This window comes from Bos indicus x Bos taurus, chromosome 4, assembly GCF_003369695.1.
Source record: "Bos indicus x Bos taurus breed Angus x Brahman F1 hybrid chromosome 4, Bos_hybrid_MaternalHap_v2.0, whole genome shotgun sequence".
NCBI classification, from domain to species: Eukaryota; Metazoa; Chordata; class Mammalia; order Artiodactyla; family Bovidae; genus Bos; species Bos indicus x Bos taurus.
Genome location: NC_040079.1, coordinates 38,356,781 through 38,372,585, shown reverse-complemented (window position 1 = coordinate 38,372,585; position 15,805 = coordinate 38,356,781). Strand labels below are relative to the sequence as shown.

The window sequence follows — 15,805 nt, the reverse complement described above, 5'->3', positions numbered from 1 at the left end:
TATTCAAATAGGCAAAATATTGAAAGTGCTTTGAAAACTACTTTACAAGTGAAGTCTTTTTTGTTGTTGTTTTTGCTGTACCACACAGCAAGTGGGGTCTTAGTTCCCTGACCAGGGGTTAAACCTGTACCCCTTGCAGTGGAAGCATGGAATCTTAATCACTAGACTGCCAGGGAAGTCCACAAATGAGATCTTAAATGGAAGTTTGCTGGGGAATAATCAGTATCAGAAGATGTTCCATGTATTATTTATTCTATATTGGGTTTATGCTCAAAATGCTCAACATGCTCAAAATCTGTAGCAGTCGTAAGCCCAGCACCGGGTTTGTGTAAAGTCCAAACCCTGGTAGGTGTAGTCCTGGACCTTCTCGTACCTCCCAGAGAAGGTACCTCATTCAGATTCTGCATACGAGTTTGGAGTTTCTTGCCTCGAGTGTCTGTGGTAAAGGAGTCTCTTTTCCCCAGTTTTTAATATTTCCTCTCAAGGACATGGACTCTGGTTCACTCATTATGCTCATAGAATGTCCCACTGGCCTCTGTGTAAGTGAAATTTCATTTGGTCCATTAAGTAGCTCTGTAACTGATTTCTGAAAAAGGCTAATCCTTCTCTGCCCAGCTAGAGACAAATGGCAAGACAGAACCGAGTGCCATCCATACATTTATGCATGCGTATGTATATATGTACATGTATATTTTTGGGGGGGCTTGCTTGTGTGTGTGAGGGAGACACGGCAAGCCTCCATTTTGCCTTGCATCTCTAGACTTGGCCCATGATATGAAGAATCCCTACTATTCCTGTTATAACAGGTCACTCATGACCCTTGACCAAACACAGATACTCACATATATCCTTGTTTTGTGCCACAGATGCCTCTGCAGTGCTGTAGCCCTTTAAACCTGTAGTTGTTGGGTTTTTGGTGCCTGGAGAATTATAATTCATGCACTATTCTGTGATTTTATATACAGGTAAAAATTGTACTAAAGGTGAACAACTAACATTAAATTAGATCATTGTCACATTCATCTCAACATTTTCTATTTGCATCTGATACATACGTTGTCTTCTCCTAGGGCCACTTACCATTTCTAAAATACGTCTACATGGCCTGCTCAGGAGGCAGACCTGCAGGCTCACGTTATTTTATGAATGGTTGTTCAGAGGTTTCTCATCAGATTCCAGCCCATGCAGCTTCCCCCTTGCGCCACTGGGGGCAGCTCGCGGTGCACACACCACCCGCCCATAGGCACACTCTCTTTTATTTCTTCTGACACCTACAAATAGAATGGCAGGGACTTCAAACACACAGAAAAGCAGCTTGACCTGCCGGCTGAGTGCCTGTTGTTGGTTATTTCAGTTCTGAGCTATGTGGCTCATGCCCTGAAAGCTGATCAGTTTCTTCCTTCTGAAGTGGCCAGACTGACTCAGCGCCATCAGAAGGCATCTTGGGGTGGAAACGGCCCCTCCATGCATTCACTGATGGGGTGTGGAGGTGTCTGCTTCCCCAGTGAACCACTGGCCCTGGGCATGGACTTCATCCCAATATTGACCTACCAGTGCCAGGAAACTTCTCTTCTGTTTGAAAGATCAGAGGGAGAAAGAGGGAGGAAGGGATAGGAGGGATGAGAGAGAGAGAGGCATTGCAATTAGGCAACAAGAAGGTCACCACGATTTAACCGAGCCAGAAAGGATACTTACTGCTGACTAACTGGCCCACGCTCAAAGCTGAAGAAGAGGAGGATGAGGAGGAAGAGGAGGAAGCCTGCCGGACGGGGCTTTGAGACATGGATGCTTGGCTGTGAGCCAGGTGCAGAAGACTGCTTTGGGAGGCTGCTTGACCCACTGACGTCTGGGAGGGTTGGTGGAGCTACGCAGAAGAATGTAAAAAAATACACAAAGGCATGAAAAATTAGGAGGAAAATGCCAGGGAATAGAAGTGTTATCAGGGCTGAATCATTTTATTTCTAAGAATATATACTTCTCTGGAATAATGCACACCCTGCACAACAGGCAGTGTTTTGTTTTCTTTCTTTTTTTTTTTGTATATATTATATGGCTGCTTCCTTGACAGGCATTTTATTAGTATTTCTAAATATATTAATTCCCTACTTGGCTTGCTGAAGCATCTAGTTTTCTACATTTCTTGACCGCCACATGTGATTGGACTCTTTCTGCCTGTTCATGCAATTCCAGGGTGCTTGACAGGCTTCTCGAGTACATATAGATAAAATATAACACCTGCCATCAACTTAGACTGCAAGACTCAAGATCAAGGGTGGGTTGTGCCCAATCATTTTGTCTTATGTAACTGGTGTTTTTAGGAAAGTTCCAATTTAGGCTGAGTGTGTATGGGAACTTCCTGCTCTCTCAAACCAGAGTCTGGGTGTATTCCTGTGGAGCTGGGAAAAATAATTCTAAGATCCTATCGAAATTAAGAGAGAAATGGGGGCAGTCAGGACAAATGTATCGATTGATATTTGTCCCTCTTGGTTGTCACTTTCTTACACTGTGCCAGCACTCTGTTCGGCATTGTCATGCCCTCGCATTTAAAACTTTCACATCAGCCTGTGGAGTGGGTGTTATTCTGACCCCTCTTTTACCACCAGGGAAGCTGAGGCATAGAGACTTTAAAGGATTTGGTGTCTTCCTTCGGCAGGTGCGGAGGAGCTGGTCTCCAGACCTATGAAGTCTGATCCCTGGGCTTGAGCTCTTAGTCACAGCGCCACAAGTCAGAATTCACTTTAAGTCTTGTGTGCAGTAAGGAAGGTAGTCATTGTATTCATGACTTCTTTCCAGGTTATCAAAGTGCTATGGTTCTGGGAGGTGAGAACCTCGACTGAAGGGAGGAAGGAGAGAGAAAAGGAGGACAGTCACAGCTTCTGGGTCCACCTGGACACCTGGGAGGGGTCTCTCTCCATCCACGTGTTGACCCTCTGGGAAGCTGGCGAATGACAGCCCTAGGCCTGGCACAAGGGCACCAGTAGCCTCAGCAGTGGCTACCTTTGTTGATTAGACGAGATTAGACAGAGTACTTTCCGGAGTGCTTTCATTTCCATCATCACAGCTTCCAGAGGTGTAGGAATGGTTTCAAAAAAGGTTTTTAACAAAAGGAAGTCAGTCTGGGAGTGGAATCAGGCCAGGCCCTGAACTTTGGTGAAAAGAGAGCCAACTACAAAACAGGCACTGATCTTTGACCACCTCCTCAGGATCTAAGAGTCAGCCTGGAGATTTCAACATCACATTTGTCTGTGCTTTCCCAGTGTGTGTGTGTGTGTGTGTTCAGTTTTTTTAATTCAACTTTTTCAAGATATAATTTACACATAATAAAATACATACATTTTATGCATACAGTTTGATGAATTTTGTCAAATGTATACATCTGTGAAACCACCATATTATCAAGATATAGAACCTTCTTATCATTCTATAAAGTTCCCTAATTGCCTTTGTAATCAATTTTCCAGCTCCTGGCCCCAGACAGGGACTGCGCTGCTTCCTGCCACATGTACTCATTTGGCATAATTCTAAAACTGGAGTTGTATGGTATGTACTTTTTTTGCATTTGACTTCTTTTGCTCAGATACTGTTTTTGAGATTTACCCAGTTTTGTTGGATATATCAGTAAATCATTTTTTTAATTGCTGAGAAATATGTATAGTATTGTTATACATCTGTATGCATATCTATGTCAAAGATTGTCCGTGCATTCATCTGTTGATGGACATTTGGGTTATTTCTGGTTTGGGGCTATGATGAAGAAAGCTGTTATAAACATTTATGGACAAATTTTTGTGTATCCCTGTGTTTTCATTTCTTATATGTAAATACCTATGAGTGGAACTGTGGAAATGACTGAGTCATACCTTAAGTGCACATTTACCTTTTAAAGAAACTACCAAACCGATTTCCAAAGTGGCTGGAGCCATTGCTATGCTCACCAGCTATGTATAAGAATTCCAGTTGCTGTGCAGCATCACCAACACCTGTGGTCGACAGTCTTTTTAATTCCCTAAAGTGTTTTTAACCATCAATTAACATTCTACTTTCATACAATTGTTAATCATGTGCTACTTTGGAAATGTGTTTAGGGACCTATTTCCCTTCCCATCCCACCCTCCCCCCCTACCCCGTGGTAATGCTTTTGCTCTCCAGATTCACAGGCTAGCTCTCAGATCAGATCAGTCGCTCAATCGTGTCCGACTCTTTGCGACCCCATGAATCGCAGCACGCCAGGCCTCCCTGTCCATCACCAACTCCCGGAGTTCACTGAGACTCACGTCCATCGAGTCAGTGATGCCATCCAGCCATCTCATGCAGCAGATATAGCTGGCCCAATTATGGGAAGTAAGTGACTCTCCCAAGCCCATGAGTCTGCCTTAGAATCTAGGCTCTCGCCCCATAGTTCAGGGCTCTTTCCAGGATGCCAGGCTGTCCTGTTCCACAATTTCCTGCAATTACATCTCAAGGGAAGATCCTTATTGTTACTCCACTGTGCTACGATTGTGAAGTAAGGTAGTTGTAATTGACATGGAACTCAAATTAATATGCAACAAGCATCTGCCTAAAGTAATTAGCCAATCTGCTGAGCACATAATCAACAATCGAATCCAGTAAATTTTATTCTGTAGGAACACACACTGAAGATTAAATCTATTTTTAATTTGCTTAATAAAATGTGATGGATATTTGCATGTCAGTCTATCCCCTCTAACCTATTGAGTTGTCCTTCTAAATATTGTTACTTGACAAAAGCTTTGCACAGTTTTGAGTTACTGAATCATGAGCTAGTCTTTGGTTTTACCATTTCATCAATATTTTATTGGCCCTGGGTGTGGCAAAGTACCATCAAGGAACTGGATAAGACAATAATCAATTTAAATTTCTTTTTCTCATACACAACTCAGTAAAGAAAAATTACTAGGCTTCAGTCTACACAAGAGAAGGAATTCTAGAGGAAAACAAAGTAGCTCTATTGAGAGTTTGTTCTATGTCTACACAGTTAAAGAAAGAGATGAATCTAAGATAACTAAGAATCTAGGAAAGATGTATTTTGTCCAAAGGAAATAACCACTTTTTAAAGAACACTGGGGTCCTGCTTACCTTCCAGCATCTAACCAAACAGTTCAGAATAACCCATAAAAATTCTAAAAAGTTCTTACTTGGAAAGAATCAAGATTTTAAGGTTATGGCATTTCTAGCAAATTAATACAGGCATAGAAAGTCCACCAAAAAGGAGGAAAAGGAAGGGGCAGTTCGTGTTAGCCTGGGGCTCTGCTTCATCCAGGGACGGAGAGAAGGATGTGAGGATGTTCATCCCACACAGGGGATGAGAGACAGGCAGAAACAGGATTCAGAGTCCCTTAAGCTTTACGCTTCTTACTGCATCTCATGGGCTGGCTTTGTTGGTTTGTTTGTGTTGGTTGGCACTGCTGCTGTTTACTGTATTCAACAAAAATAGATATAGGCACACTTTGAAGGCTTTCTGGATTTTCTGTGCCAGTGCTCCTCATCTGTCTTCCTTGTGTAACACAGTATATCCTTAACAATATTATAGTTTCTGGAATAAAGCATCTTCTAATTAAATTCACAATTGATATACAAATAAGTGAAGGTGACAAGCATATTGGAAAATGGGATAAAATGAAGAACCAGAATGTGATAGATGAATTGGAAAAAGTTAATTTATATAAACAGTAAAATTCAAATGGCATTAAATACAGAGAAATTCATTTGGGTAGGGGGGAGAAGAAACTTTCCAAACAGGTAGAGGCAAAGTGGGTGCAGAAGAAACGAAATCGGTGGTTCTCAAGATTTAAGCACTCTCAGAATCACCCGGAGGGCTGGTAGAACACAAATCCCTGGACCCTACCCCACAGTGTCTGGTGCAGTAGGTCCAGGTGGGAGTCAATAATCTGCATTTCTAACAGGTTCCCAAGTGAGGCAAAGGCTGCTGGTTGAGGGACCACTTAAGGTTTTGGAAGGATCTTGTCTTAGAAAAAGGGTAAAGAAAGTAGATTTATTGTGTCTAGACAAGAGAAGCCAGAGCCTAGATTTAGTAAGAACTTTTAATTAGGAGGACATAAAGAATACCTGAATGTTATCAAGGAGTTCATTCTACAGTGGATGTGGCCAACTGTGCAGGTGTTAAATTTGCTGGAAGGTTCAGGGTTGACCTTAGGACAACCTAACTTGAAAACTTTTGAGTACTAAAATTTTGAAAAATTCTGATAGTTAAAAACTCCCTTGGGTATCATATCTAGAACATGATAGAACTCTGCATCTTAGTGCAGAGGAAGGGGTTAACAGAGAAAGAAAATTAGGGAAGAGAGTGCTGTGTGGAAGTTCTCCCCAAGCTGCCGGCAGGTGCTGGTTTGGAACATACTGGAAAATGGCAAAAGACACAGAATCAGAAAGCCACGGAAGGGCCTGGGCTGGGCTCCTCAGGAGCATGACTCTGGAATCTGGTGTCCCTGATAGGGAAACACTACCATTTGGTAGCAGTTAAACACGATGGATGGAGCACACAGCATAGTAAACACGATGGATGGAGCACGCAGCATAGGCTGGGTCCTGAGCAAGGCTGAATCAGTCTGGTCCCTGCCTTTCGGGTGTAGACAGTACAGACTGCTGACAGTGAATGGAGTGAGGGGAGAACCAAGATGAGAGCATGATAAATGGGAGCTTCACAAAGGAGGGATCCTGGGCAGGGGGATGGTGGTGGGAGTTGCCAGACAGAAGAGGTGGGAAAGGCATTCCAGGCTAGGGTGGGCAGGGAGCACATACTCTGTCAGCTGAGCTTGACTGGGAGCGACCAGGGGAGACCAGAGAGGTGAGATGCCCGGATGTGTGTCTGGAAGGTCAAAGGTCTGTTTTGTATTGGGGTCACTGACACACATTTCCTTTCTCTAGGAAACACTTATGACTATTTTAGATCCTGTATGGGTAGAAATACCTTATTTGTGTCTCATTCTGGATGGCTCCAAGAAAAAATTGGAAACTACTGATTTAGGTAACAGCTGGGAAAAAAATGGTGACTATATTTTTTTACTTGAAAAAAAAATAAAAAAAACAGATGGATTTAGAGAATCATGTAGCATTTTAGGGGCTTCCCTGTGGTGCTAGTGGTAAATAACCCCCCTGCCAGTGCAGGTGATGTAAGAGATGTGGGTTTGATCCCTGGGTCAAGACTATCCCCTGGAGGAGGGCATGGCAACCCACTCCAGTGTTCTTGCCTGGAGAATCCCACAGACAGAAGAGCCTGGCGGGCTATAGACAGTAGGCAGGTGGCAAAGAGTTGGTCACGACTGAAGCGACTTAGCATGCACGGCATTTTAGACAGCTAGTTTAAATAAATCATTTTCCTTTGGCTTCCTATTAGCATCAAGATTACATTTTGAAGAACAATTGAGTGCCTTCATGGATGGCAGTCTCCAAGTATTATAGCTATAGTATTTAATTTTTGAAAAATTTCAATGCTTTGATTTTACAAATCACATTTTCCCTTTCCCGTGTCTCTATTTTCTTAATGACATTAAAAATCTCCCATAAACTTGTTGGGATTTAGTCAGAGGAAGAATAAACATACACAACATGATTTCTGTGCTGCTCATGAAGAAATCATGAATTCACAATCACAGAATAATAAGGGCAAACCCTGGCATGTGGGTCACTCTGACTTTTGGAGCTGCAGAATCTTATGCAGGAAAGGAAAGTTTACTTTCAAGCTCTACCAAATATTTTTGTATTAAGTTCTTTGTTCCATGCACAGAAAGATACTTCTCTCTCCCTCATTTTTTTTTTTTTTTTTTTTGTGCAGCATGTGAGATCTTACTTCCCTGACCAGGGATCAAACTCACATCCCCGGCACTGGGAGCAGAGTCTCAACCACTGGACCACCAGGGAAGTCCCCCTCTCTTTCTTATCTAGTCATTTTCTGACCTTTATCTCTTTGCATTGCTCACCAAGAATTCCCGATTCGATACTATGGAAGTGATATCTAGGACTATCAGATACTGGTATATGTTTTTTTTTAAAAAAAATACTGTTTGTATTTCAGATGATAACTTTGCAGGTTCTCAATCTTTCATCATTGGAACAAAGCATCCTCAAGAGTAGTTGACTCTTCACTCTTCGATTTTATCCAGGTTCTTTTAACTAGTGGTAGGCATGTGTAAAAATTAAGATTTTAAAATTATTTTTATTAAATTAAAATGAATCACCCCAGGTCATCTAGCCCAAGAGGCCTGTACTTCACTCCATAAAAAGTGGACTTCCTTTTGAGTGCGAGTTAGGGATTTCTCTGCTTTTGTAATTTATGACATATTTTACTGCTGGAACTATGCTCTGGTGAGATCAAGCATTTGTCATAAATCATATGAAAAAATAAATTGAGAAACTTCTCTACTGTACAAGAGAAATCCTTTATTTTTTAGTGGTTGTCCATATTATATCTCTTCAATGTAAAGGGTAATATTTAAAGAAAAAATTGAAGACCACTATTCTTATATATATCTCTAGGTCTGAGCTTTTTACTTTTGGACTCTCGGCATTTTATGACCCTCTATACTCATAATTCCCCCTTTTACATCTGGGACTCAGACTTGAGCATTTCCTGTTGATTCACCCAACTTGTTAACTTTACTACACTTTCCGAGGTGTTTCAATCAGAGCTGATGCCAAGAAACAGTATGGCGCTCTTCTCCTGATATTTCTCACCAGGTCTGTCATCAGTTCCCTTGACCTTTCTAGGACTTGAGTAGACCCCTGGCATGTGCCTTGAACAACGGGACAGGCCCATGGGTGCCTGCCGTGACTTGAGGATTCAGGAAGGTTTGAGTGTCACTCTTTTCAGCTGTGCACACATGTGCTCTCAGCATGCACTTTCATGAGAGATGCATGCACATATACTGGCAAGGCAACTCCTGCTCTCTGCGATCGTTGTAAATGGCATGAGTTGGATGGGCAAGGCACATCCCCTAGAGGCTGGCTGTTTCTTCCCGGTTGCTAGATCTCCAGTTCTACCAACAGGGTTGATGTCAGTGGTTAGACTAGCAGAGGACCAGACATTCCCACTGTGATAATGAGGTTTCATTCCAGGGGTCAACAGGTAGGGTGTGAGCAAGATTCTGAGGTGCATCTATGCTCACGAGAGAGACTGTGTAGATGGATTCACGCTGTTGATAGTGGGCGAGGGTTTGAGGAGGACCACCGTACCTCCCTCTTACTTGCCGGTTCTTAGTTAGGTCCTTCTGGATCAACACTGTACTACCTCAAATATAGAGCTGTCATCTTGTATAATGGCAGTGGTCTATCACCCACACACCCTACGCAGAAATTCAAAGTGAGAGTGAGAGCTACTTGTATTAAATGTTGATGATCTCTAATTAATTCATCACCTTCTTGGCAATTTACAACTTGGGTTTGCTGACAGAAATAGTTTTTTAGCAGATTGTACAAAAAGATTAATTTTCTCATTTCTGCGCCCAGAGATAATTTTGAACATAGGTTTGAACAGATAGAACTAGAGATTAAAAAGCCAGTGAAACATTTGGGGGAACTACTTATTCATTTTTTTGGCCACCCTGTGTGGCATGTGAGATCTTAGTTCCCTGAACAGGGATGGAACCCGTGCCTCTTGCAGTGGAAGCTCAGAGTCTTAACCACTGGACCAGCAGGGACCAGTCCAGTTCCCTTGGGGGAACTATTTAGAAGGTTAGAGAATACAGTGGAATCCTGTAAATAGTAAAAGAAAGAAAATAGCTGAGAGACAGGGGCAGAGGGAGGGGGTAGAAGTCTTCATGATACATTTGTCCCACTGCCTGTGAGAAAGCTGGGGAAGAAGAGGGTGGTGGGAACCCTGGCTCACAGGCAGTGGTTTCAATTTAGAGGGAGAACCATGGGAGTAAGAGAGGCCCCCCAGCTGCTATGTGAGGGAGATACTGACATTTCCCCATTTTATAGATGAGAAAACTGAGGCACAAAGATGAGGAATGCCTCAAGATCATACTGGGACAAACCCACCCTTTTCAGTTTGAATATTAGGCCCCTTCCATGACTGTTCTCAGATTCACTCTGCCTTTCAGTCACATGAACCTTTGCCCTGTGTTTTAGCACTCCAGGCTTCTTTGTGTGTCCCTGCCTCTGTGCCTGCTATGCCCACTGCCTGGAATGTTGTTGACCCATCATTCACCTGGCTGACTCCAACCCATCCATTAAGATTCACTTCCAAACCATGTGAGGACTCAACATTCTCTGGACAAAGTCAGTCACTTCCATCTTTGTGATGATACTAAACTTTGTGCATACCTGTCCTGTTACAGGACATGCTGCCTTATTTATTTATTAAAATTTTTTAATAAAGATCCATGTCACTGGATCTTAGTTCTTCGCCCGCTCCACCCCCCTCCCCCGACCCCGTCCCCCGCCTCCCCGCAGTGGAAGTGCTCACGTGGTTTGGAAGTGAGTCTTGATGGATGGGTTGGAGTCAGTCAGGTGAATGATGGGTCAACAACATTTGTAACCACTGGACCAGCAGGGAAGTCCCAGGACATTCTGTTTTATTGCACAATGGGGCTGTGCTCATACATCTGTGTCCTCTACAAGACTATGAGCTCCTTAAGACAAGAAACTGTTACTCTTTCAACCCTGTTTCTTATCATTAAGCAGGGGCTCAGTGTATAGTGGGTTATCAAGAAAGGTTTATTGAAGAAAACAATTAACCAGAAACTCCATGAGGTCAGGGACCATGTTGTTCTTCAGGGCTGTGTACCCAGCTTCTAGTATAACACACAGAAAGTGCTTGATTGATATTTGAATGGATAAAACATACTGGGTGCTCATGGTTTTAATAAAATTTTGCCAATTAGAACCTCCTATTTTTCATTCCCTAATTTCTAGGAAGCACTTTCAACAGCATCAATTTGGGATCTCTTAATGTGTAATACTTCCCCCCCCCCCCATTTACAGATAAGTCATTAACTGGTCTTAGTTTATTGTTGACCCCTTTTAAAATTGACTGAAAGTTAAGTATCATAAGCTGTGATAAATAAGAACACAAATGTATTGAACTTTAGGCAATTGTCCCTGTTATAACTGAATATATTCTTGTTTATAGATCAGCAATTATTTAGTTGTCACTCATATTCACTAAGAATGAAAAATAAAGCTACTTGCTTTTAAAAAAAATAAGTATCGATATGTTAGGATTAGTGAGATTAAATATTTTCTAATTTAAAAATTATTTTTCATTGATTGAGCCCAAAGAGAAGAAGGACGGTAAGGAGAGGTGTCCAGCTGTCTGGACAAGAGGCCTTTACCTGCTGGCCGGGCTTGATGGGGGAGAGCGTGATGCCCTGCGTGTTGATCACAGGCAGGATCTGGTTCCCGATGACTGTGGCAATGATCTGGCCCTGGGCGTTCGTCAGGAGCTGGGGGGTAATCGGCTGCACTTGAAGGCCCTGCGTGCCACTTGCTGTTTGGCTTGAGGGCCCCGGATTCGGCATCAGGGGAATGGTCCCAATAATCTGCAAGAAACAGGCCCACAGGTGAGGCTCCAGGCTCTGCTCAGAGTTGGCACAGGCACCTGAACCTCTCTCATGCTCTGGTCTCTGTTGGAGGCTCCCTGAGAGCCGATTCAGAATCCTCAGACCCATCTGGAGAAGAAAGAAAGTGGCAAAGGATGAGCATGTAAAGGAGAGAGAAACACACGTAGACCGAGTGCCTGGACGAAAAGGGAAAACATCTTATTTAAAACTAAAATCATGGATTAACAGATATACCCTACTATATGCAACCAACAAGGACCTACTGTATAGCAAAGGGAACTCTACTCCATACTCTGAAACAACCTATCTGCAAAAAGAATCTGAAAAAGAATATATATATATGTTTCTGTATATCTGAGACACTTTGCTGGACATCTGAAACTAACACAACACCTAATACTATACTACACTACAACTATACTCCAATATATATATAAAAAAAAAAGGAAGGAAACTCAGGCATCAGTGAGGGCAGAAACATGTGACTTCTGCCAGCGCAGCAGACACACCTGCTCTGTCTCAGAAGCAGACGGAGCAGACGGCCCTCATGCACTGAAGGCCCTGATCTGGCTGGGGAGCTGTGCCCCTTCCCCACAGGGCTCCTCACACACAATGTGCTTCCTTATACCCTCTCCTCTGCTTGGGTCTCTCCTGCCCTCTCCAGCCCTCCTTCCCTTCCCCGCCCTCCTGCTCCTCTCTCAGGTCGGAGGTTAGCTCCCTGACATCCCAGCATGACTGGATGCCCCAGCAGCACCCTGGTGATCACGGTGGTGGAGAGCCCGGATTCTGGAGTCAGGGACACAGAAATCCATTCCCAGCTGTGCCGCCTCCTCTACAACATCGTCAAGGAGCCTATGCTTTCTGAGGGAGAACCGGGATCATTAACCAATATTTGAAACTCAAAATAGAGGTAAAATGATGACTGAGGACTGAACATTTTTCAAAAAGCATTTTGTTTTTAATTTTTTTTTGATGCGGACCATTGTAAAAGTCTTCACTAAATGTGTTACAATATTGCTTCTGTTTTAGGTTTTGGTTTTGGCCACAAGGCATGTGTATCGTAGATCCCTGACAAGGGATCAAAATGGCAGCCCCTGCACTGGAAGTCAAATTCCTAACCACTGGACTGCCAGGGAAGTCTCTGAAAGTGCATTTTAAAACATGGGTTTTAAACTGGGCCCTAGAGGTGAGAGGATCAAGGCTTCTGTGGCAGGTGGGGGAGGCTTTTCTCTGTATCTGGTAGCCTCTGGTGTCAGTAAAGAGCTCATGCAGAGCATCACAAGAGGGCCTGGCTGGATCCAGTCCCCGTGGTGGGAGAAAGGGAGCATGAACAGAGGTGTTCATAAGATCTGGAAACAGACACATTCATAAGTTGACAGGGACAAATCTAATTGGTGAGAAAAGAAAATACAACTCTCTTTTCCAATGTCGTGGACTCTCCCAGGGAGAGTCATGGAATTCAGGTTGGATGCTGTCCCCTCCAGGTACCCCAGGATGGTTACGCAGCTCTGCTCTGTTGGTTGTCTTCCAGGGACACTTCCCAGACGTGAACTGTGGTAACGTGACCTGAGGGGGCCACCCCGACACATTAACAATACTATCTCTGGAAGTGCTTTCATGGGTCTGGTTTTCATTCATTCCACATTCTCACAACAGCTCAGTCCTGCGGGCACTAGTCTCACCCTTTTTTAGCAGGTAAGACAGTGGAGGTTCAGGGAGGAGTTTGCAAGTGGCAGAGCTGGGGTCCAGGTCTGCAGGACCCCCAAATGCTCACTTTTCCATGTATCCCCTGGCTTCCACCACAGGGAGGACCCAGGAGGGCACCTGCTCTTAGGAAAAGCCCTGCATTCTGTTTGCAGTTTCCCACCAGACGCTTAGCTGCTTATAGACTAAATTTATAAATGATTCCATTTTCTGTGTCCAGAGTGCCCCAGGCAGGGCTTGAGATATAGTTTCTCAATAGCTATCTTGGGAAGGAGTGGTTTCTGGGTTCAGCTGTCTCTTGGATTCCAGATACAGCTGGCATTGCAGAAGACCTGCAAGACCACAGGATTCAGTCCAAAGATCAGGGTTGAGAGACATCCCTCCCCACTCGGCAGGCCATGCTTCCACCACAGAAGCTCCTGTGGGATGGTGCTAATGGAGGAGCTGTGCAAATATCAGGTATCCATGGCAGTTGTCAATGGCAGACAATCAAGGCAAGTCGTTCCCGAGAGAGTGGTCAGTGGTCCTGCAGGGAGTTTGTAGCTCCACAGTCTCACTGAGCAAGACTGTGCTGTCCCTCCAGCAGCACTGGCCATGAGCCTGTCCCATCAGTGCCGGCAAGCTCAGCAGGAGTCCACATCAACAGATCAGGGCACATAAGTACTTTATTGATGACTGGTCTTGCGTTAACATCCAAAGGGTCCAAAGGCTTTGATTCCACAGGCAACGGGGTGAGCAAGTTCCTTGTCTGACTCTGATGCAGGCTACTCCCACTCTCCTCACCTGCACCATGAAATGTACAACGCCCCTGTCCTCAATGCACTGGGAAAGTCCAGAGGCTCACCCATCCTGTCTGACTTCCCTGGGCCTGGGAAACCCCACTCCTCCTGATTGGCCCCAGATGAAAGCCTGCAGAAGCTGGATTCACTTAGGTGGCAGGGTTGTGGGTTCTATTTTAGGCAGGATGTCAGCATGTTTAGCCCGGGAGAAGGCTTCAGAGGAGGCAGGCACCTGACAGCTACAGAACACACTGGGATGTGGAGTGAGGCATTCTGCTTCCAAGAAGATTGACACGAGTCTGTGCTCGCCTGGCGGTAATGAGATGCTCTGCCTGCGTTCTGAGTGCAGAGAAGAAAAGGCAAACACAGCGTCTCACCAGCCTCTTCCCCAAGTGCAGTCTCGCTTGCCAACACCTCACGGTGACATTACTAAAACATGGCGTCACTTTTGTCCCCCTTCACCCCTCCTTCGCTCCTCTCTTCTTTCCTGGGCCTTAGCATCACTTATTGAGGGTAAGGCAGTGCTAATGTCAGAGCCAGAGGGACCCACAATGGCCTGACAGAGGGAACCCTTTAATGGGAGGCTTTGTCTGAGAGGTGGAAGTGTGGGGTTGGGTGGTTCTAAAGTCAGGATGGCTTCTGTGAAGTTGAGCGTTTTTCATTTTTGTTCTCCTTTCAGCACAGTTGGGATCACTATCTCAGCTTGTCAAACCCTTGGCAGTACTCTATGGGGAATTTTTTTAATATTCCCCAGTGCCTTACAACTCGCTCATTTTCATTTGCTCCCATGCATCCAAGTGTGGAGACCATCACATACTGTGTTGTTGAAAATTTGTCAGATGTGCCAATTTTGCTTACATAGATCTCACTGTAACTTCTCTTTAGACTCTAACTTCCAAAAGGTGGTCACAAGGATGTGCGAGGAGCCAAGGCAGCAAGGTGGGAGGTTCACTGACCTGGAATACTTGTGTTTTAAATGAAAAGCTTTTCAATATTCAAAGGAAGTATTTGCATTCACATATCCTTCAACTGAATCAGGAAATCACAGCTGAGGTTTGAAAAGGCAATAAAGGGGCTTCCCTGTGGCTCAGTGGATAGGAGTCCACCGGCCAATGCAGGGAACATGGGTTCGATCCCTGGTCCAGGAAGATTCCATATGCTGGGGAGAAAGTAAGCCCATAAGCTGCAACTGCTGAGCCCACATGCCACATCGACTGAAGCCTGCATGCCTAAAGCCTCTGCCATGAGCCTATGAACTGCAATGAAGAGTAGCCCCTGCTCACTGAAACTAGAGAAAGCCTCACAAAGCAACGAAGACCCAGCACAGCCAAAAAGAAATTTAAAAAAAAAGGCAATAATGAAATTGATTTGAGGACAAAGATAGAAAGAAGCCCCTTTCAAAGCATTTGTAGTCCAGGGACTAGCTTTTGGAGTTTGATTTTCTGGTTCCTAGGCCTAAGAATTTACCACAAGGAGATGTCCTGATGGAAGCACATGTCACTGAGCAAACAGCCATTGTGCTGGGACTCTGGATCCAGGCATCAGACACACAAGAGATATTCTTATATTCCAGCTCTCCTGAGATGCTGAGGACTCTGGCAGAGCAGCCTCGTACCACCAGACCCTTCTCTGGTAACACACAGTGTCATGTACCATGGAAGACACCAGGAAGACACAACTGGGGCAGGGGAGTGGGTGATAAAAAATATAGGCTCGTTGCATGCAAAGATTCTAACAACCTGATGGAGAAATGATATGTGTCAGAGTGGCAAGGACTCTCTG

The 15,805-nt window shown here is 44.3% G+C and overlaps 1 protein-coding gene across 1 annotated transcript in view; it reads right to left on the bottom strand.

The window, feature by feature from the left end:
* The window catches only part of POU6F2 (POU class 6 homeobox 2), a 389,818-nt gene that overhangs the window by 12,626 nt on the left and 361,387 nt on the right, over positions 1-15,805 (bottom strand). Inside the window, exons 6-7 of the mRNA XM_027539163.1 lie at positions 11,313-11,519; positions 1,696-1,864 (exon numbers count right to left, since the gene is read on the bottom strand). Coding sequence (XP_027394964.1) covers positions 1,696-1,864; positions 11,313-11,519 — 376 coding nt within the window. The remainder of the gene's footprint in view (positions 1-1,695; positions 1,865-11,312; positions 11,520-15,805) is intronic.